This window comes from Leopardus geoffroyi, chromosome C2, assembly GCF_018350155.1.
Source record: "Leopardus geoffroyi isolate Oge1 chromosome C2, O.geoffroyi_Oge1_pat1.0, whole genome shotgun sequence".
NCBI classification, from domain to species: Eukaryota; Metazoa; Chordata; class Mammalia; order Carnivora; family Felidae; genus Leopardus; species Leopardus geoffroyi.
The window spans coordinates 68,212,774-68,234,560 of NC_059333.1; the positions used below are offsets into that span (position 1 = coordinate 68,212,774).

At 38.8% G+C, this 21,787-nt stretch overlaps 1 protein-coding gene across 3 annotated transcripts in view; it reads right to left on the reverse strand.

Annotated features, from left to right (window-relative positions):
* The window catches only part of KPNA1 (karyopherin subunit alpha 1), a 70,689-nt gene extending 51,527 nt beyond the window's left edge, over positions 1–19,162 (reverse strand). The window contains exons 1-3 of one of the 3 annotated variants that reach the window (XM_045502247.1): positions 19,051–19,162; positions 3,197–3,349; positions 998–1,091 (exon numbers count right to left, since the gene is read on the reverse strand). In XM_045502247.1, the coding sequence (XP_045358203.1) occupies positions 998–1,016 (19 nt within the window). In that variant the 5' untranslated portion in view covers positions 1,017–1,091; positions 3,197–3,349; positions 19,051–19,162. The remainder of the gene's footprint in view (positions 1–997; positions 1,092–3,196; positions 3,350–19,050) is intronic. The other 2 variants (XM_045502249.1, XM_045502248.1) reach the window with 2 other exon arrangements.
* Positions 19,163–21,787: the final 2,625 nt, after the last annotated feature.

Consider the following 21,787-nt stretch of genomic DNA (forward strand, 5'->3'; position numbering starts at 1 on the left):
TTCATTTCTACTTTGACCTACTGGTTATTTATGAGTGTTAATTTCCACATATTTGTGAGTTCCCCAAATTTCTGTTAGTGATTTCTAATTTCTTTCCACTGTGGTCAGAGGACCACCTTTTTTATTTCAATCCTTTTAAATGTATTAAGATTTGTTTTGTGGCCTAGTATATGATCTATCCTTGAAAATGTCCCACGTTCACTTCAGATGCCTAGTTACCTCTAGTAACCTAGTTACTAGTTACCTCTGGTAACATGTTTTGCTTTAGTCTATTTTTTCAGATATTATAATAGCCACTCCAGTGTTCTTGTTATTGCTGTTTGCATAATAGATCTTTTCCATCCTTATACTTTAAATGTATTTGTATCTTTAAACTTAAAGTACATCTGTTGTAGAGAACATATAGTTGGGATACTCTGAAAATCTCTGCCTTTTTTATTACACAATTTAATCAATTCATGTTTAATGTTATTAGTTTATTTACAACTGCTTTTTCATTTTCTATGTGTCTCATGTCTTTTTTGTTCCTTTATTACTTTGCTTTCTTTTGCATTAGGTGAAAATTTTCTAATGAAGCACTAAAATTTCTTTAATGACTTTTTCACTGTATTTTTAGTTTTTCCCCCTAGTGGCTGCTCAAGGGCTTACCATATAACATTTTAACTTCAGACTTATACTAGCTTCAGATTTATTACTCGCTTAATTCCAGTAAGATATAGAAATGCTATGCTATATAGTTCTACTGCCTTTTCCTCCATTTGATGGTATTATTGTTATAGATATATTTAATGTTACAAACCTAATAATGCACTGTAATAATCACCTATATTCATTTCCTTAGCTTGACATAGCTTTGCCTCCACTCACTTCCTCTGTGCTATTGACAGATATGCTACAAATATACTACATTTCCACACCTTATAAGCCCAAGAATCAGTTTTAAGAAAAAAGGAGAAAAAATACGTCCTTATATTCTCTTTTAAAACTACATAATTACCTTCACTGGTACTCTTCATATGGATTCAAATTACTCTCTTGAGATTACTTGCTTTCAGGATAAAAAGCTTCCTTTAGCATTCTTGCAAGGTGGTCTGTAAGAATAAGCTCTCTCAGTTCCTGTTTATCTGGGGAAAATCTTCATTTTGCTTTCATTTTAAAAAGATAGCTTTGCTGGATATATAGGATTTTTGGTTGACTGTATTTGTCTTTGAGTACTTAAAATGTATTATTACACTGCCTCTCTCCTCCACTGTTTCTGCTGAGAAGTCAGCTATTCTTCTTATCAGTGCTCCCTTGTAAATTAATTCCTTGAAGAAGAGATGAGGAGCTATTTTATGACCCGCTTTTCTCCCTAACCACCCAACCAAATCTCTGAACTAGGGCTCTCAAGTTGGGAGTACAGACAATAGCACGCTTCTCTGAGTGATAACCCCTACAGGCGCTGAGTATTTTGTCCAGGTAGGTAGGAGGGTGGGTGGCACCAGAACTACCTCTCCACCACATATACCAAAACTTAGCATCAGCATCAGGCACCTGGGGGTGGGAAGAGAAATCCTGATGTCCTGCTCCTCCCAAGAAGAAAACCTTCCCTCCAAATGGAAGCCTAGGGCCATTTCCAGAAGCTTTAAACAGCTGTTTTTAAAGTTTTTCCCACTTTTACTAGGGAGTGGGTCTGTAGAGCTCCTTGTGCAGTCAGACTGGAATTCACAGAAGAGTTCCTTTTAAGATGATTTTATTGCACACGTGAATTCAGAATCATTTGATTTATAATGTGCTGTGTTGCATCATCTATTTTACCTGAATCTCTTAACAAACACATGAGGCAAGAAATTATTATTCTCATCCTTTACAGTGAAGGACTCAGGAGGCTAAAAGAGGGGACTTGGCCAGGGTTACATAATATAAGATACAGCAAGGATATGAACCTACGTTCCCGATTATAAACCTGATGCTCTACTGTTATGGACTGAACTGTACTCCTCCACCCTCACCAACTATATATATTGAAGCCCTAACTTCCGATACGACTATATTTGGAAATAGGACCTTTAAGAAGATAATTAAGGTTAATTAAGATGTCATAAGTGTGGAACCCTAATCCAGTAGGACTAGTGTCCTTATAAAAAGAGGAAGAGAGGGTGAGAAGTGTCCTTATAAGAAGAGGAAAAGAGGCACTGGGTGCCTCAGTGGGTTACGCATCCAACTCTTGATTTCAGGTCATTTCAAGTCAGGTCATTATCTCACAGTTCGTGGGTTTGAGTCCCACACTGGCTTCCCTGTGCTGACTTAGGCCCTAGTGCAGTGCCTGCTTGGGATTCTCTCTCTCTCTCCCTCACTCTCTGCCCCTTCCCTGCTCACACTCTCTCTCAAAATAAATAAACTTAAAAAAAAAAAAAAAGAGGAAGAAACACACCAGAAATCTCTTCCCCCATTCTAACCCCCTATGTGCCCACAAATAAGGCCACGTGAGGACACAGCAAGAAGGCGGTCATTTGCAAGTCAGGAAGAGAAGTTCCACCAGAAACCAACCCTGTTGGCACCTTGATCTTGGACTTCTGGCCTCCAGAACTGGGATAAAATGAATTTCTGTTGTTTAAGCTACCCAATCTGTGGTATTTTTTACGGCAGTCTAAGCAGACTGATACGTATACCCAGTGGCATTTTGTCAGATTGAGTTTTACTAGACTGAAAGGCAGGGGCAATGCAGATGAGAATTTGCAAATAATCCTGAAGGAATCATTTAATGGTGCTGACAAATGATCTAGAGAAAAAAGGTGGATTCCTGAAGCAAACAGCATTTTGGCTCTGAAATATCACAATATAGCATTGTAAGAATCAGAAGTTTTAGGTCAGAGAAAGGAGAAAGTCTATAGTAACAGGGCAAGACCTGGATAAAGTTTAACAATACCAAAAGCCAATTAGACTTCAATAACTGGAAGCCTACACTCAACATGGAGCTGGAAGGGCACATAATTTAGGAAAAGCAATGTCAGGAATACACACACACGCACATATACAGAAAGAAAGAATAAACGATAAAACAAATGGAGTAAAAGATAAAATGTGGAATGTGGATGAAGGGTAAAAAGGAGATTTTTATACACTTCTTGAAATTTTCAAATTATCGCAAACATTTTTTTAATATAAAAAAATCTAACAGGGAAGGAATATTCATACAAAACTACTATTCACTTACTTCTGTTTATTAAAGTGACTTAAGAAGCAAGTCCAGAGAAGAGGGCTGGCCTTGAAGCTCTCTTTTCAAATTTACTTCTTAGTATGGTGACGTAGAAAAAATACTAAACTTCTGTGAGCCTCGGTTTCCTTATGTGCACAATGGGGATATTACCTTATAAGGTGAAGAGAAAAAAGATGAAAGCATACTCCCGCTGTCTGGCCCATATATAGCTCACACCTGATATTTGTGTAATGAAGAAATGGCTATAAATAGTTCCAAAGGTTCAAAAAAAGATCTCTTCTGACTAAAGTGATGAGGGATAGCTTCATAGAGAAGATGGTGTTTCAGTTAGGCTGTAAAGGATAGATAGGATTTCAGCAGTTGAAGTTAAAAGAGAAAGACGCACAAAACAGAAGAGTACAAAGAAAAAGGCACAGATGTTAGAAAGCACAACTGATGAAGAATATCAACAAGTCCTATTTGATTAGAGCAACTGCTCTGCAAAAGTAAACAGACATGAGAAATGCCAGCACCTCTGTTTTCTTTCTTTTTCTGTTAAATGGTGGCATCTGAGAACTCACAAATGATTTCAACACTCAAACTAATAATTTCTATCATCCTTAGAGTGCACTTGTGCCTTTCAAATTATAAAAAGGCTTGGGGCAGCTCAATTGGTTGGGTGTCCGACTCTTGATTTCAGCTCAGGTCATGATCTCACAGTTTGTAAGTTTAAGCCTCACTTCAGGCTATGTGCTGGCAGTGCACAAGCAGGCGCCTGCAATGCCAGCACAGAGCCTGCTTGGGATTCTCTCTCTCTGCCCCTCCCCAACTTGTGCACGCACACGTGCTCTCTCTCTCTCTCAAAATAAATAAATTTTAAATAAATAAATAGCTCACATTTTAAAAAAAATGAACACCACGAAAACGCATAAACAGAAAAATGGAAATGTACTTCCTCTTAAAGGTAACCACCATCAGGTTCTCTGCATATCCTTTCAAAAACTGGTTATACAAGTATACACATATCCTTCTGGTTTTTATTGTACATGGATGGGGAAATTATACACTCAGTTCTGCACTTCTGCTTCAACTCTGGACAACTTTCCATTTCAATGCCTATAAATTATTTTTAATAAAGTAATTTTTATACAATAACTAGACACTAAACATTAACGACAATTAGGTTTGTCTCCAATTTCTTATCACAAATAATGCTTTAACCAATATTCTCCTTCATGTATTTGCACACATTCAGTTATATCCATTAATGAATTCTAAACAGTGTAACCCAAAGGTATAAAGCATGTGCATTTAAAATTCTGAGAGTCAAAGTACTCTCTAAAATGCTGAACCAATGTACACGAGCATGTAGGAGGAAGTTGCCCACCACCATCATTAAACTCAAAACTGGTTCAAACTTTTATGTATTTGACAATATCATATGTGAAAAAATGCTTTTCATGAGAACTATTTTCATAATATTACTAAGATACTATCTATGCTATTTTTCACTTTCACTCATAAGTTTTTCAGAAGCTTTATGACGTGATGACATCATTACTCTGACGCTTAATAGAATGTGTACTGTGTATTTCTGTGATTCAAATATTTCATTCGGGGCACCTGATTGGCTTAGTCAGTTAAGCATCCAACTCCTGGTTTCAACTCAGGTCATGATCTCACGGTTCGTGAGGTCAGGCCCCATATGGAGCTATGAGCTGATGGCGCAGAGCCTGCTTGGGATTCTCTTCTTCTCTCTCTCTGCCCCTTCCTCCCTCCCTCCCTCTCTCTCTCTCTCAAAATAAATAAGTAAACATTAAAAAACACTTTACATAAAATTTGTTTTGATTTCTAATATAATAAATATTAACAGATATAAAACAATAACATCAACAAAAGTTCTCGGGAGTCCTCAATAAGAACGTAAAGAAGTTCCCAGGCCAAAAAAGTAATAACTCTTAGTCCAATCTTTTCCTTCTTTAAAAAAAGTCGTTGGATATTCAGATAACATTCTAACTGTAAGTTAAAGAAACTCAACATCTTTACAATACTGTATTCTTGGTGAAGAATTAAATATGTATTTACAAGATACCAGGATGGCTCAGCTGGTTAAGCATCTGATTCTTGGTTTCAGCTCAGGTCATGATCTCACGGTTCATGGGATCTAGCCCTGCATTGGATCTGCACTAAGAGCACAGAGCCTGTTTGGGATTCTCTCCCTCCCTCCCTCTCTGCTCCTGATGGCTCTCACACATGCATGCATGCTCTCTACCCCTCTATCCCTCTCAAAATAAACATTTTTTAAAAAGCCAGGTTTATTGAGGCATAATTTATAATTTACATTCAGTAAAACTTAACATTTAAGTAAACACAAAGAGAGAACATTTCCTTTACTACAAGAAGTTCTGTCAGGTCTCTTTCTAGTAAATCCACTCCCTTCTCAACCCAAGGCACTCAATGATTTATTTTCTATCCTTATAGTTTTGCATTTTCCAGAATGTAAAATGATTGGAACCACCCAGTATGTAGCCTTTTGAATGTGGCTTCTTTCAGTCAGTATTAACTAATTTGAGATTCATCAATTTTGTTGCATCTATCAATAATTCATTCCTTTTATTGCTGAATTGTATTCAACTGTATTCACATTTGATCTATTTGCCAACGGATAGACATTTGGGTTGTTCGCAGTTTTTGGTAATTATGAATAAGCTACTATAAGTATTCACATATGGTTTTTGTGTGAACAAATATTGCCATTTTTCTTGGGTAAAAAACTAGGAATGACACTGCTGGGTCATATGATAAGAGTATGTTTAACTTCAGAAGATTGTCAAACCGTTTTCCAAAGTGGCTATACCATCATGCATTCCTACCAGCAATCTATTAGCTCCAGCTGTGTTGCAGTATGGTTTTGAGATATCTTAAAAAATGACATCTAAGTACCTACCACCCATTCATATCTATTTTACTTGTTTCTAAAACTTGAAATGTGTGTTGAATTTTTATGACTTTTTTGGCAGTTATTAAAATGGTCAAGTTTATCTATCTCGACCTATTAAGTATGGTGAGATATTAATAGATTTCTTAATATTGAATGATTGCTTCTTGGAATACACACACTTGGTCATGGTGTATCACCCTTTTAAGCTCTATGTTAATATTTTCTTTAAAATTTTCACACCATTTTGGGGCGCCTGGGTGGCTCAGTCAGTTGAGCATCTGACTTTGGCTCAGGTCATGATCTTGTGGTCTGTGGGTTCGAGTCTCACATCAGGCTCTGTGCTAACAGTTCAGAGCCTGGAGCCTGCTTCGGATTCTATATCTCCCTCTCTCTCTGCCCCTCCCCCGCTTGTATTGTCTCTCTCTCTCTCTCTCTCTCTCTCTCTCTCTCTCAAAAATAATAAACATTTAAAAAAACTTCAAAAACATTTCTACACTACAGGTCAAAACCACAGTGAGTTATTATCCAACATCTGTCAGAAATAGACAAGAAATAACAAGTGTTGGAAAGGATGTGGAGAAAAAAGTGAAAATGCAAACTGGTGTAACCACTGTAGAAAAGAGTATGGAGGTTCCTCAAAATATCAAAAACAGAATCACCAAATGATCCAGTAATTCCACAACTGGGTATTTACTCAAAGAAAACAAAAACACTCATTCCAAAAGATATGTGCAACCCTACGTTCACTGCAACATTGTTTACAACAGCCAAGGTATGAAAGGAAGCTAAGTGTCCACTGATAGACAATAAACCAATGGATAGAGACGTGGTGTATATATATACACAGTGGAATGTTACTCAGCCAACCAACAAAAAAAAAAAAAAAAGAGAGAGAGAGAGAGAGAGAGAGAGAGAGAGATCTTGCCACTTGCAACAAGATGGACAGACCTAGAGATTATGCTAAGTGAAATAACTCAAAGACAAATACCCTATGATTTCACTTATATGTAGAATCTAAAAAAACAAAACAAAAAGCAAAACCAACCCATAAATACAAACTGGTGGTTTCCCAGAGGGGATAGAGGAGTGGGAGGATGGGTAAAAGAGATGAAGGGGAGTGGGAGATACAGAATTCCAGTTATGGAATAAGTCACAGGGATGGAAGGAAGGGAAAGAAGTCACTAGGGAATATAGTTAACGGTACTGTAACAATGTCGTATGGTGACATATAGTAGCTACACTTGTGGTGAGTACTGCATAGGTATAGAGTTGTGGAATCACTATGTTGTATATTTGAATGTAATGTAACATTGTATCAACTACAACTTCAATTAAAGAAACAAACAAACAAACAAACAAAAAAACCCATGTGGGGCGCCTGGGTGGCTCAGTTGGTTAAGCATCAGACTTCAGCTCAGGTCAGGATCTTGCAGTTCGTGGGTTAGAGCACTAGGTCGGACTCTGTGCCAACAGCTCAGAGTCTGAAGTCTGCTTCAGATTTTGTGTCTCCCTCTTCCTCTGCCCCTCCCCCACTCTGTCCCTCCCTCCCTCCTTCTCTCAAAAATAAACATTAAAAAAAAAATAAAAGAAAAATTTATATGCCACTATACATAAATGAGATTATTTAATATAATATCTTCCTCTCCTCCTTTTGTGGGGTACAGAGATATATCTGCCACATTGAGAATTTTGAAAAAACACATGGGTATGATTCCAATTAAATGACATTCTACAACAGGCAAAACTATGTAAACAGTTAAAAGATAAGTGGTTGCCAAAGGTTTGCAGGGTGGAAGGAACGAACAGCAGAGCAGAAAGGATTTTTTAGGGCAGTGAAACTATTATGTGTGATACTTTACTGGATTATGTGGATACCAGTAATGATATATTTGTCAAAACTCCAAAGAATGTACAACACAAAGAATGAATGCAAACTTAATGTAAACTATGGACTTTGGATAATCAAGAATCAGTGTTAGTTTCATTACAACAAATGTACCACTCCAATGCGAATGTTGATGGTGGGGAAGGTAGTGGGATACATGGGAACTCTACTTTCCATTCAATTTTGTTATGAACCTAAAACTACTCTAAAAAAAAGTCTATATTAAAATAAAAAATCTTAAATATTTCTACATCCCTACTGATAACTGAGATTGGTTCGTTCACCCTCCTTATGGAGAAAAGAGGGGATTATATCTGCCATGTGGGAGAGCTTTTTGAAAAACAGGCACCTCAGCTGTACTTCCAAAGAATTTGATTAATAAGTCTGAAGCACATACTAGGTCTCTGGTGTTTAGTTTTTTCCTTTAAAGATTTCCAAGTAAATTCTGATATGCATCTGCAACTGAAAAACATTATAGTGAAGCAAAAGCTTTACTGGAAAACAATGCAAAATACAGTTGAAACGTAAACTTACATTGGATTGAAAGGAACTTTGATAACAAAGAAATGAAACAAAATCTATACAGGATGAATAACAAAGTAATAGTATGAACAATTTTGCTAACCCTAAGCAACTATTTTTAGTGTATCATCACCTACACAATTAATTTAAAAAACCTAAGTTACTGTCAATAATTTTTCAAAATACTCTCTCAGGAACCAGGAGCCTTAACAATTAAAGCCATCGTGCCTAATTTTCCATGGTTTCTAAGGAAATAAAGCCAAGAAAGCAACAAAATTAAAAACCAGATGCAAAACTGGTGGTAAAACAGAATGCACTCTACTCTTCCAAAATGAAATCTTCCACTTTTTCCTTCATGTCCATTTAGTTAATTATCAAATTTTCCTTATTATTCTATCCCAAGTGTTTGATTTTATCTACCCCTGTCCATTCTCACTGCCACCAGTCTGGTCCAGGTCCTTGTCATCCTAATATCCACATAACTGAAAAAACTCTAACCCACCCTTCCTTAACCTTGGGACTCCGCTGTTCTTCAATTCATCCTTCACACAGCTCTCTGATTAATCTCAACACCTTTTTCGCTGTATTACCTCAATGCTTAAGGACCCAGAGTGAGTCTCTGGCATATCTCAGATCAAATTTGAACTTCTTTGTCCTACAAGATCCCTTGACCTTGATTCACTCAATATTCTTTTCATCCTATACCAATGTCTACCCAACATACTGACTGTACATCTTTTTATATTTTATTATATTCAAGATGATATATATTTAGTGTTCTGAGTCAATCCACCCAGTCAGTAAATCCCAACACACTAAAAACTCTAAATATTTAACATTCACAATATTCTTTGTGAAACACCATAAATTACTAATATAGTTAATTATATAAACTAAGCATAATTTAATTAGAAAACATGACACGCTTTTAATATCAAAAAAAAAAAAAACCCAAAACCACAAAATATGATTACAAAATAAGTTATGGATTTATAAATTTAAGCATAAATGAATTAAGTATAAAAAACCTTTCAGTTCATTTGTAAATACTACTCCTTTCTTACCAACTTCTAATCAAGTGGTAGCAGGCCCCTTTAAAATATTTTAATAAAAATTAGAGAAGAAAATAAAATTGAAAATATTCTACTCATTTTTTTTCCTGTAAAGTGATTCAAAGAGTTCCTTTATTTTAGTGACAACATTCTAGTGTTCAGTGGGGGCAAAGCCTGGAAAACACAGCCCTAAGCCACTACTGTGAAAAGTCAATGCTGTAGACATAATTCATAGGTGCTCATCTCTGGTTCCATCTTACAGCTCTAACCCCATTAATCTAAATAGAAATCTCTATTTTCTCTCATGTCCCAGCTTCAAATTTTCTTCCACTGAGAAGTTGACTATAACTTTTGACCCTGAATTCTGACTTCACCTTCTAGTATCTACAGATTCCCAACTTGCAATGTTCACCAAAGACATTCTCAATATCCAAACATTTAAAGGAAAATATTTACTAAGGATTTTTAGAAATCCATACCCTAGGATTCAGTAATTCTACTTTTGGAATACACCCAAATGAAATAAAATTAGCAGTACGTGTAAGACTGTTCACTGCATTGTGATTGTTACAATAAAAAATTGTAAACCTAAAACTTCCAAACTGAGGGCTTGGTTATGGAAATGATAATAATATTCTGAGAAATGAGAAAAACAATACTAACATGGGAAAAATCTGGCCAATAACGTATGAAAAATCTGGATGCTGAGAAACAAAAACCCAAGTTATTTTCTATATTTTTAAAGTGGAATACAAATACTTTAAGAGCAAATTAATATTTTTCTGTATCTTCCAAATTTTCTACAGTAAGCAACTGTACTATTTATACAATAAGAAAACTTTCAAAAACTAGAGCTGAAAGCATGTATTTACTACAGTGAAGCTTCCTAGCCTACCTAAAACACTGAAATTTCTTTACTTTTGGCTAGAATTTTATCATCTCAATGTTCTGTTATTTCATCAAAGTTATGATCGAATACTTTAGATCTTTAAGAAAAACTACCTCTTCCCTTATTTATTTGTAGCTGGATTTTTTTAGATAAATCTTTCCCAAAAATTGGTGTTGAGTTCCTTCATGTTAAAAAAAAAACATGAAAAACTTTACAAACTTGCCTTAATCCAATTAATATTCATTACTGAATTTATTAGTTCTGTAATATATCTATCACGTGTGCACTTATGAGGATTTTCACATTTCAAATTAAGAAGCAGCACATATAGGATGTACCTTTCTTCCCAAAACATATTAACAACTAAAGATCAGAAATTATAATTTTTTTTAAGATTTTATTTTTAAGTATAATCTCTACACTGAACATGGGACTCAATCCCACAACCCCGAGATCGGGTTGCAGGCTCCACCAACTGAGCCACCCAGTCGCCCCTCAGAAATTTTCTTTTTAAAAATCAATTTTTGGGGCCCCTGGGTGGCTCAGTCAAGCATCCCACTTCAGCTCAGGTCATGATCTCACAGCCTGTAAGTTCGAGCCCCACATCAGACTGTGTGCTAACAGCTTAGAGCCTGGAGCCTGCTTCGTTCAGATTCTGCGTCTCACTCGCACTCTCTGCCCCTCCCTCAGTCCCTCTTTGTCTCTCAAAAATGAATAAATGTTAAAAAAAAAATTAAAATGTAATTTTAGAGGTGCCAGGTGGCTCAGTCAGTTAAGCATCCAACTTTGGCTCAGGTCAAGATCTCACAGTTCACAAGTCTGAGCCCTGTGTCAGGCTCTGTGCTGACAGCTCAGAGCCTGGAGCCTGCTTTGGATTCTGTGTCTCCCTCTCTGCCCTTCCTCCACTCACACTCTGTCTCTCTCAAAAATAAACATTAAAAATAATAATAATAAATAAAATTTAGGGGCACCTGGATGGCTCAGTCGGTTAAGCCTCCGACTTTGGCTCAGGTCATGATCGTGCCATTCCCAAGTTCGAGCCCCACATCAGACTGTGCTGACAGCTCAGAGCCTGGAGCCTGCTTCAGATTCTGTGTCTCCCTCTCTCTCTGACCCTCCCCCATTAATGCTCTGTCTCTCTCTGTCTCAAAAATAAATAAACATTAAATAAATAAGTAAATAAAATTTAACTTTAAATTTAAAAAATTTTGAATGTATACTAAGCATAGCACTGAGTATACAGCAGTCCCTTAAATGTTGTGGAAAGAATGAACAGATCAGAAAATAAAGAGTTTAGGAAATAATACAATATTGTGTGTCAACTATACTCAAATAGAAAAAAAGAGTTTATATAAAGAAATAAAATGGCAAATCTGGTAGATTAATCGATGCTAAAATTATTAACATTTTTTTAAAGGAATGAACCACGGGATAGAAAAAAACAGAATCACAGATGAGATGTCAAAACCTTGTTAGAAGCTGTAAAACAAACAGATGAGATGTCAAAACCTTGTTAGAAGCTGTAAAACAAATGGTCAAATGCTATTTTATTAGCAAAGTGGAGAACTCTAAAGCCTAAACACCTGCAAAAAAAAGCTGATTCACACTGCCCACAAGCAGGAGGCTTCACAGGCATCTTTGAAGGTAGACAGGAATGGGACTAAAACCTAGAAGGTTAGCTGAAAATCTACAGTCCTCACAGCCAGATTTCCTCCCCCACTGTTTAGAGCCAGCAACCATCCCTTCCCCAACCCTACAGTTCTTGAGAGGATTGTTCTGCAGAAACCAAACTAAACAGACTCTAAGTACAGGTGCCATACAGAAAACAGGATTACATGAACACAATGAACAGTGAGAACCCCAGCTACTTTTTAAGATGAATTCTCAAAACATAGCAGCCAGGTATATATATCCTCCAGGCAAGAGGCTGGAAGTTCTCTTTCTGGATCCAGGAAACTGATGAGACTACGAGAAAGGACCTACAAGTGTCCCCTCCTCCCATAAATGGCCACCTTCAACATGCCACACCTACAGAGTTTTCAATTCCATTTTTGGCACTTCACTCTTAAAAATGAATGGGCAAACCCTGTAAGATGAAGGCTGGGGAAAGCCTCTATACAGAAAAGACAACAATAGAAACAAAAAAAGGAACTTAAAGAAACAGCAAATGGGAGTGGAAGGGAGGAAACTTAAAAACTATTATCTTCAGAAGGATTATAGTGTCTGTGAATCAATATAAAGATACTATAGCAGGAGCACCTGGGTGGCTCAACCGGTTAAGCATCCAACTTCGGCTCAGATCATGATCTCATAGTTTGTGAGACTGAGCCCTGCATCAGGCTCTCTGCTATCAGTATGGAGACCCTTTGGGTCCTGTGTCCCTCTCTCTCTGCCTCTACCCTGCTTGTGCTCTCACTCTCAAAATTAAATAAACATTAAAAAAAATTTTAAGATACTGGAAGAATGAGCTCTAAGAAACTTAAAATGTGGATAGAAATTAAAAACTCAATAGAAAGGTTGGAAAATAATACTGAGGAAATTTCTTAGGAAGCAGAACAAAAAGACTAAGTAACGGAAAATAAGAAGGAAAAGAAAATTAAAAGAACAGCCTAAGAGTTCCAATACCCAAATACAAATTCCAAGAGAGAACAAAAAAAATTGATGAGGAAGAGATTATCAAAGAAACAAGGCATCAAATTTAGAATACCCATTCAATGAGAGACACTATAGGCAAAATTAACAGAAAGATGACAGGCTTAGAGAAGGTATTTTCCAAGCCTAAAAGGAACAGACCACTCAAATCTAACCTCCACAAGGAACCTCTGCAAATCAAAAAGACAGTAACCCAAAGGAAAGAGAAACAAAGGACAAAATAGACAATTTTCAAAAGGGAAAACTTGAATGGATCCAAAAGATGCTCAAACTCATTAGTAATCAGAGAATGTAAACTGAAATAGTGAGATGCCACTTTATATCCATTGCTGGCAAATATTACAAAGTTGAATAAAAGCAAGTACTGACAAAGATGTGGGCAAACAAGAACCCTCCTATACTTCTACTAGGCACATAAACTAGCTCTCCTATTCTATAACCCAGGAATCCCACTCTTGTGTGTACATCCCAGAGAACTTCTCACACAGGTCCACAATAATGTACAAGAGTATATTTACCATGGTGTATTTGTGATGCCAGAAAGGCAACTCAGGTGGGAAAGAAAAATAAAATGTGCCAGATGTGTATTACGGAATTACATCACACACAATTATATGTACAGACAACAAAAAAGTCTCTAAAACAATGCTGAATAAAAAAAAGTAAGAAACAGGACAAGGTCTATAACACAATAAACTAAATACGTACACACACACCACTACATATTTCACAATTATTCAATGATTCATATATAATCAAGGAATATATCAATCACAATGCAGTGAATGCCTACTGAAAACGGTAATGGGGAAGTAGGGCTCAGAAATCAAAGAAAAACTTAAAGGATCTTGTATGGTTTGCTGATAGTGTGTCAAGAACTGGGAAGCATAATTAACTTGAAAACTATTTTTACCTAAAGTCCAGAAAATAATTTTTTTTTTAATTTTTTTTTTCAACGTTTATTTATTTTTGGGACAGAGAGAGATGGAGCATGAACGGGGGAGGGGAAGAGAGAGAGGGAGACACAGAATCAGAAACAGGCTCCAGGCTCTGAGCCATCAGCCCAGAGCCTGACGCGGGGCTCGAACTCCCGGACCGCGAGATCGTGACCTGGCTGAAGTCGGACGCTTAACCGACTGTGCCACCCAGGCGCCCCCAGAAAATAATTTTTAAAAATTCTCCAGAACTAAATGACATGAAGCATTCATGCTTGTAAGCTTTCACGAAGTGCCCTTAATTAAAAAAACAATGGGGCGCCTGGGTGGCTCAGTCGGTTAAGCGTCCGACCTTGTCTCAGGTCACGATCTCACCCCGCGTCAGGCTCTGGGCTGATGGCTCAGAGCCTGCAGCCTGCTTCTGATTCTGTGTCTCCCTCTCTCTCTGCCCCTCCCCCGTTCATGCTCTGTCTCTGTCTCAAAAATAAATAAACGTTAAAAAAAAATTAAAAAACAAAACAACTTATTTAGGCATATTATCATGGAATTTCAGGGGTTAAAAATAATATTCTGGGGTGCCTGGGTGGCTCAGTTGGTTCATGGGAAGGTCACATACAAACAAAGAAGATTCTGAATGGTTTTGGACTTCAACAGCAGCAATGGAACACAAGAAAACAACAAGCTATGACTTTCAAATTTTTTAAGCCTACAATTTTATACCCAGCCAAATTACTGATGAAATGTTAAGACAGACTAGAGATGGGGCGCCTGGGTGGCTCAGTCGGCTGAGCGTCCGACTTCAGCTCAGGTCACGATCTCACAGTTCGTGGGTTTGAGCCCCGCATCGGGCTCTGTGCTGACAGCTCAGAGCCTGGAGCCTGTTTCAGATTCTGTGTCTCCCTCTCTCTCTGACCCTCCCCCGTTCATGCTCTATCTCTCTCTGTCTCAAAAATAAATAAACGTTAAAAAAATTAAAAAAAAAAAAAAAAAAAAGACAGACTAGAGATCTATTTCAATTATGCACAATCTCAGAAAGTTTTTACTTCTCAGGTACTCTTTCTCAGGAGGCTAAAAAAAATAGGAGAAACACGAGACCCAAAACAGGAGAGGCAAAGAGAATTTTAAGAGTGATGTAAAGATAAGTTCCAGGATAACAGGTGGCAAGTAGGCCTAGAAAGTAACCAGTCCAGATTGCATTAAAGAGACAGAGTTCTAAGACAACTATTTCAGGAAATAAAGAGAGAAAAAAAAGTATTAACTCCTGGAAAAACACAAATAGGTTAACAGAAGAAATGACATCATAATAGTACATGGTTCGGTTGTGAATATTTACATAGTTATTGTAAACACTCTGAATATTGACTTAATAAAGGACTATGATAATTATACTGAGAGACTGGGAGGGAGAGGCTGTGTGTGTGTGTGTGTGTGTGTGTGTGTGTGTGTGTGTGTGTGTATGGAAGAAAGTCCATAAATAATGCCTGAAATTGCTATATCATGAAAAAGCAATAGAAACAACTTATTAATAAATGAGAGTAAACAGCTTAAAAAAAAAGGTAGCCTCTAATAGTACAGAGGCTAGGACAGGGGACAATTGTTTTTCACATATTATTCTAGTTAAAAAATTGTATTTTTTAATGGCAATAAAGGAAGGAACTTGAACAGTCTTCCTTCAGCCTTTAGTGAAGTAGATCTTCACAGTATCATTTCATGATGCTAAACCAACTAAATCTAGTTTATTCTGCTTGGAAGACTGAACTGCAAACCAAGAAAAAACCAAGTTTCAATGGTTGGTGTGAACACAGTACAGATAGCCCTGTTTGAATTCCAGCTCCATCATGTACTCCATGAAGTAGGACAAGTTACCTAACCACCCTATACATGTTACCACCTCTTCAAAGTGGTTTTGCAAGGATAATTAAGTGAAAACAATTAATGTAGCACTTGATCCACCAACAGATGTTAGTCCCTCCTGTTTGTCTTTGTTTCCTAGCTACAAGCCCCCATTCTGACCCCAAGCTGCCTTGTTGGTCAGAATACAGAGACTCATGGACAACTCAGCAAATATCCCTCCTCATGCTGGAAAATCAATCACGATGAGTAAGCAGACTTATCTTTGTATATGAAGGGCAGCATTATTCTTGTTATGTGAAGAAGATTATCCCCATTATCCACATTCTGGATTATTGCCTGCTTTCAAGAACTGCCCCAATTAATCTACTATACTAGGTCAGAAACATTTTATCACTTAGATCTGTATTTGGTTGGGTTGTAACATCTTTAAAAAAAAAAAAAAAAAAAAAAACCAGAACTGCACGTTCCATCAGTCTTCATCCCTGCTCTTTCACTGCAGGGCCTCAAAATTTTCTAATGCAGGCCCTATCTGGCCCCCCGTTGGCCTGGGGCCACCTCCTGCTTACTGCAGCAAGAACGGAGTGAAATCAGCCCCAATCAGCTAATTGAATTGTTTACCATTTCCAATGTTTTCTTCCATTATTATGGCTGAATTCATAATACCTGCAGAGTACAGCGATCTTAAAACAAAGACTTTGAGTAATAGGGAATTACCTTCATCACTAGGTCAGTCACCTTTATTTGCATGGCCCAAAATCTTAATTGATTTTATGCAAAGTATTCATACATATTTCTAAAAACAATCTGACAGACTTCAAAACATAAACATCATACATCATCAAGACAATCGCCAATTTAGCAAACATTGTGTTAAAACACTGGTGATAAGAAGAGTAAGCTATAATCCCTAATCTCAAATGAAAGGGAAAAGGTAGAAACTAAATTGAGAGCAACAAAGAACAAAGAAATAGTCCAGGAAACAACTGAGAGAAATTCCAAACTATCTGATATAGTTTATAACATGGTTGAGGCTAAGGAAAATTACAAAAGTTGGACACAGCTCTGAACTCCCACCCCACTCCCAATAGCCAAAGTGTGAAGAGCAACAGGATGAACAGGATGGCTTACAAAACACAAATCATCTAATAAAAACAGTCATTTGTTAAAAAAAAAAAAAAAAAAAAAAAAAAGCCTACCACTGGGCTCTTAAAAAGAATTTGTCTCTAAGGTATCTACCTCATAAGGCCCAAAAAATAAATGAAGCAATGAAGATTTTTTTCATGTTGTCTTTTCTTATGTACCAATCGTAGATAAAAGCCAATGTCCATAACATTAAATCATAGTTCTCTGAAGAGGGCCTAAAGTAACAAAATGCAAGTATACGGACTTCAGGTGAGGTGTTTACTTCTGTCATTGGTTTTAGGTTTTTATATGTTTTGTTTCTCTACTAGACTGTAAACTCAAGGCTCATGTCTAATTCCATTTAAACTTCTTTTGCTATTTACTAGAGTACGTTACAATTTCTGCTCAGTTATAATGACTGATAAAATGCCAAGCAGTTAATATTTGTATTCACTCTATGTCAGTCTTTCCCTCCACACTATCAATTCCATGGGGGTAGTAACAGCGTTTTGGCTGTGTCTGTATCCCTAGTCTGAAGGCATACAATCACTCACTAAGTATATATTGAATGAATGGATTAAGTAATAATTTTTTAAAAAAAAACACACATATACAACCAAGAGGTATGTAAGGAGGGGGGAAATAATTCTTAAAATGGCAGTGATCTTGGGTTTTCAGGCTGTTTCCAAAAAGAGCTAGATGACCTTAGGTAAGTTACTTAACTTCTCTGACTTTCAAAGCTTTTATCTGAGGAATGGAAAAAATTAACATCTACTTGAGAGTTACTGTAAGCATTAAATGTTTTACCATACCTAAAGTACTCGGCAAAATACCTGGAAAGGAGTTCAAATGTTCATTCCTTCTCGCACATCCTCCATCTTATAATCAAGTATACAGAGTGGCCCCCCCAAGAATAAATGATTTCAGTGAAAATGCAATATACTTCACTATCATTTGCCTTCGAAAAGTTAAAATTGCATCTTAACAATCTTTAAGGGGAAATAACTTCTGGATCCGTTCCAAAATATTACAAATACAAGAACAAGTAAATCTCGAGAATGAGCCTGGAAGCAACAAGAGGTTAAAATCACTTACTCATCTATTGCTGAGAAACAGGGGTTTTGAAGGAACTGTTTCTTAAAAGAAAAAAGGATGAAAAAGTAATATTTCTTTTAGCATGTTTTAGAAAAAAAACACTTCAAATTTGTTTACTTGGCATTTAAACCTTAAAAATCAGTGATTTTGAAATCTTTCCCTTAAAAGTGAAACATTAAATACTTTCATTCAAACCTAAAACATTCCTTCAAGACTTCCTTGACTCCAGTCATCCTTCAGTTTTTCTCCTCCCATTTTGCGCTTCATCGAATACTTCGCTGTTTCCCTCGCATCACCAGTTACACACGCTGTGTGCAGACTAAGTTCTGTCATTCCTATAATTACCACACCCCGGTCAGCCGCTTCAGGCCCATGTTGTTATGACATCTGTAAACTGCAGTCGTCCGTCTCCACCCCCGCCCCCCCCCCCCCGCCTCCCAACCACCGGCTCCAGCACGGGCTGTAACTTGTGAATTCCCGAGACGGGATTTCTACCCGCGCCCCCCGCTCCCTCCTGCCTCAAATCCCAGCACCCGGCGCTGCCCACCCCCGCCCCCCGCTCGCACGGGGCCGCGGCGCAGGCTCGGCGCTCGCCTCCTCTCAGCCCCGCTGCCTCGGCGCCCCGCAGTCCCCGGCGCCGCTTCCAGCCCCGCCGCCGCCCCGCCCTGCCTCGCCTCGACCGGCGTTCCCGATGGCGATCACACCAGCGATCCCCACCCCCACCCTCCCCTCCGCCGGCCGCGCGGCCGTTAGGACCGCCGGGCCGTGACGCATGGACGCGCCGCGAGCGCCCGGGCCCAGGAACCCAAGCTCGAGCCCGTCCGGCGCCCGCCCTCGCCCCGGGGCCTCTCCCGGGTCCCGCCGAGGACTACCGGATCCGCCGGCGGGAGGGGGAGGGGCCGAGGCCGCGGGGCCCCGCACTCACCAGACTCAAGGCAACCGATCCCGGTGCCGATGCTGGGGTGAGCCGCTTGCTCGCTTGCCTGCCCGCCGTTCCTCTCCCGCGCACAAGCTCCAACAGCCGGCCAGCGCCGGTGCTCACCAGGCCCTCGCTCTCCGCCGCCGCGCACCCAGCAGCAAGACCCTGCTCAGCGGGCGTTCGCAGTGCGCCTGCGCGCGGGGGCCGACCCATGCGCCTGCGCACTCCCCTCTGCTGCCCTGATGCAGAGGCTGCCGGGAGACGTAGTCTTCCAGCCGTCTTTCTCTGCAAGCCCTAGAGGTTAGCGGGAACCAATGAAGAGTCGAGGATTTGGGAGGTTTCGCTGAGGAGGAGGGTAGTAGGCAAAGGCAAAGGTTGGAGAATCGTGGTGTAGGGACCATAGGACTGTACTTAGCTTGAATTGCAAAAGTATGTCTACAAACCTGTCTTCGTAGCTCTTCCAGGGCGGATGGATCCTTGCCTCACCTGTCCATAACCAGCCTCTAACATGGTTGGTACCTAGCACACGTTTATTGAACGAACCATGGAATGAATGAAGGCTGAGGGCGTATTACAAGTGTTAAAAGTCAGTGCCTCGTGGGTTGTCTGGGTGGCTCAGTCCGATAAGCGTCCAACTTCGGCTCAGGTCATGATCTGACGGTTCAGTTGGTGAGTCTGACAGCTCAGAACCTGGAGCCTGCTTCAGATTGTGTCTTTCTCATTCTCTGCCCCTTCCCTGCTCGCTCTCTCTCATAAATAAATAAATAAACATTAAAAAAAAAAAATTTAAGTCAGTGCCTCATGTCTAAGGCATTTACAGGCAACACGTGTGAGGAAACTTCTGGGTATTCCTTCCCCCCCCCTTCCCCTTTGCCTGATAATGTATGAGAAGTATCAAAAACAATTAAGAAATTGAATGAAGCATAAATAGTTGCTTCACTCTCAAGGGCTCGCAAATGAAAATTTGGGCAAATAATTGTTACTGTTAAATTTGATGGAATTCTTTTTGAGCAGTACCTTCAAAAGAAGAAGGACTGAAGCCAGCCAGCCAAGCAGAGGTCACAGAATAGAAAGTCTCACATGTGACATGTTTTATCAGATCAATTTAAAACACTGGCAGAGAAGCAGTGTGAAAGAGGTCTGGTAGCTCAATTCATTTATACGTATGGAAGGGAGGACTACATTACATGAATCCTAGGCTATGCAATGTTCATTTGTCCTGGATCTCTCCCTGCCACATCAGTATTCTCCACTGGTGAATGTTGTGTCTTCTAGAGTGAGTTGAGTTTGAGCAGGGGGATTGGGGAAAGGGAGGTTGTAAGGGAGACACTTGGGGGCAAGTATACCCAACCATCGTTAAACTGAGGAGAGATCAATTCATTCCAATCAGGAACTGAGACTATTCAGAGCTGGACTTAGTCCTTGTGAAAACTAGTTTCTTTCCAGTTCACTCTTACTCCTGATGAGGGCCTTTTGTCCTTGGCCCAGCTTCCTCAGCCCCATGAGACAGCTAAAAGCTCCACTCAGTTTTTCAGCCACTGCTTTCAGAATTAGCAATCACCTCAGGTGGAAAAGTGATGGCAAATGTCAGGCTCACCTCTTGTGGCTTCATGGTATCTCCTCCATGCCTTAATGTTTTTGTGTTTTGTCCGGTGATTCTCAGTGGTGGGAGAATTTGTTAGACAACAGTAGGCCATTGCTGAAGCAAAATTCATATATATACACATATACATATACATATATATGTGTATATATATATACATATATATGTGTATATATATGTGTATATATATACACATATACATACATATGTATATATATATATATGATGTTACTTTTACAAAAATGTTATCATACCACACAATGTGTTTTATTAGTGAATATCTCTCTGACTTCATCTTTTTGTAGTTTGAGACATTTTTAAATTGTAGAACAATAGGGTTTTTCTTTTTTACAAACGATGCTGCTATGAAAATTTTTGCACACATCTTCATGTGTGTAGGGAAACTGCTAGATCCTAGGATATTGCATCTTTAACCTCACTAACTGTGATAGGAAGAAGTCTAAGATGGCCCCCTGATCTTTGCCCCCTGGTGTTGCCATATTAATCTCTACCCATCAAGTGTGGGTGAGATCTGTGACTTAATTTTAATATCCAATAGAATATGGCAAAGATAATTGGATGTTAGTCCCATGATTACATTTCATTATATAAGTCTCTATCTTAGCAAACTGGGGCTAGACATCCTCCTGTGGGGCTTGAAGAAGTGAGCTGTCATGCTGTGAGCTGCCTAAGGAGAGGGCCATATGGCAAGGATCTACTAATGGCTTCTAGGACCTAAGTGCCTCCAGCTGACAACCCAAAAGCAGCCAGGGCCCTCAGTCCTACAACCATGAAGAAATAAATTCTACCAACAACTTTAGAGAGGTTAGAAGTGACTCTTCCCCAGTCAAGCCTCCAGATGAGAAGACACCCTGACTTATACCTTGATTACAGCTTTGTGAGACCCTGAGCCAGCAAACCAGCTAAGCCTAGACTCTTGAGCCACAGGAACTGTGAATATGCTTTACTGGTAATTAGTTACACAGAAATAGAAAACTAATACACTAAATATTGCTAGATGATTTCACAAAGTGGTTGTACCAATTTATACTCATAAGCAGTATATAAGTTTCTCTTTTAAATATCCTTGCTACCATTTGAAAATGTCTGGCTTTTTTTTTCTCAATCTTATAGGTGTGA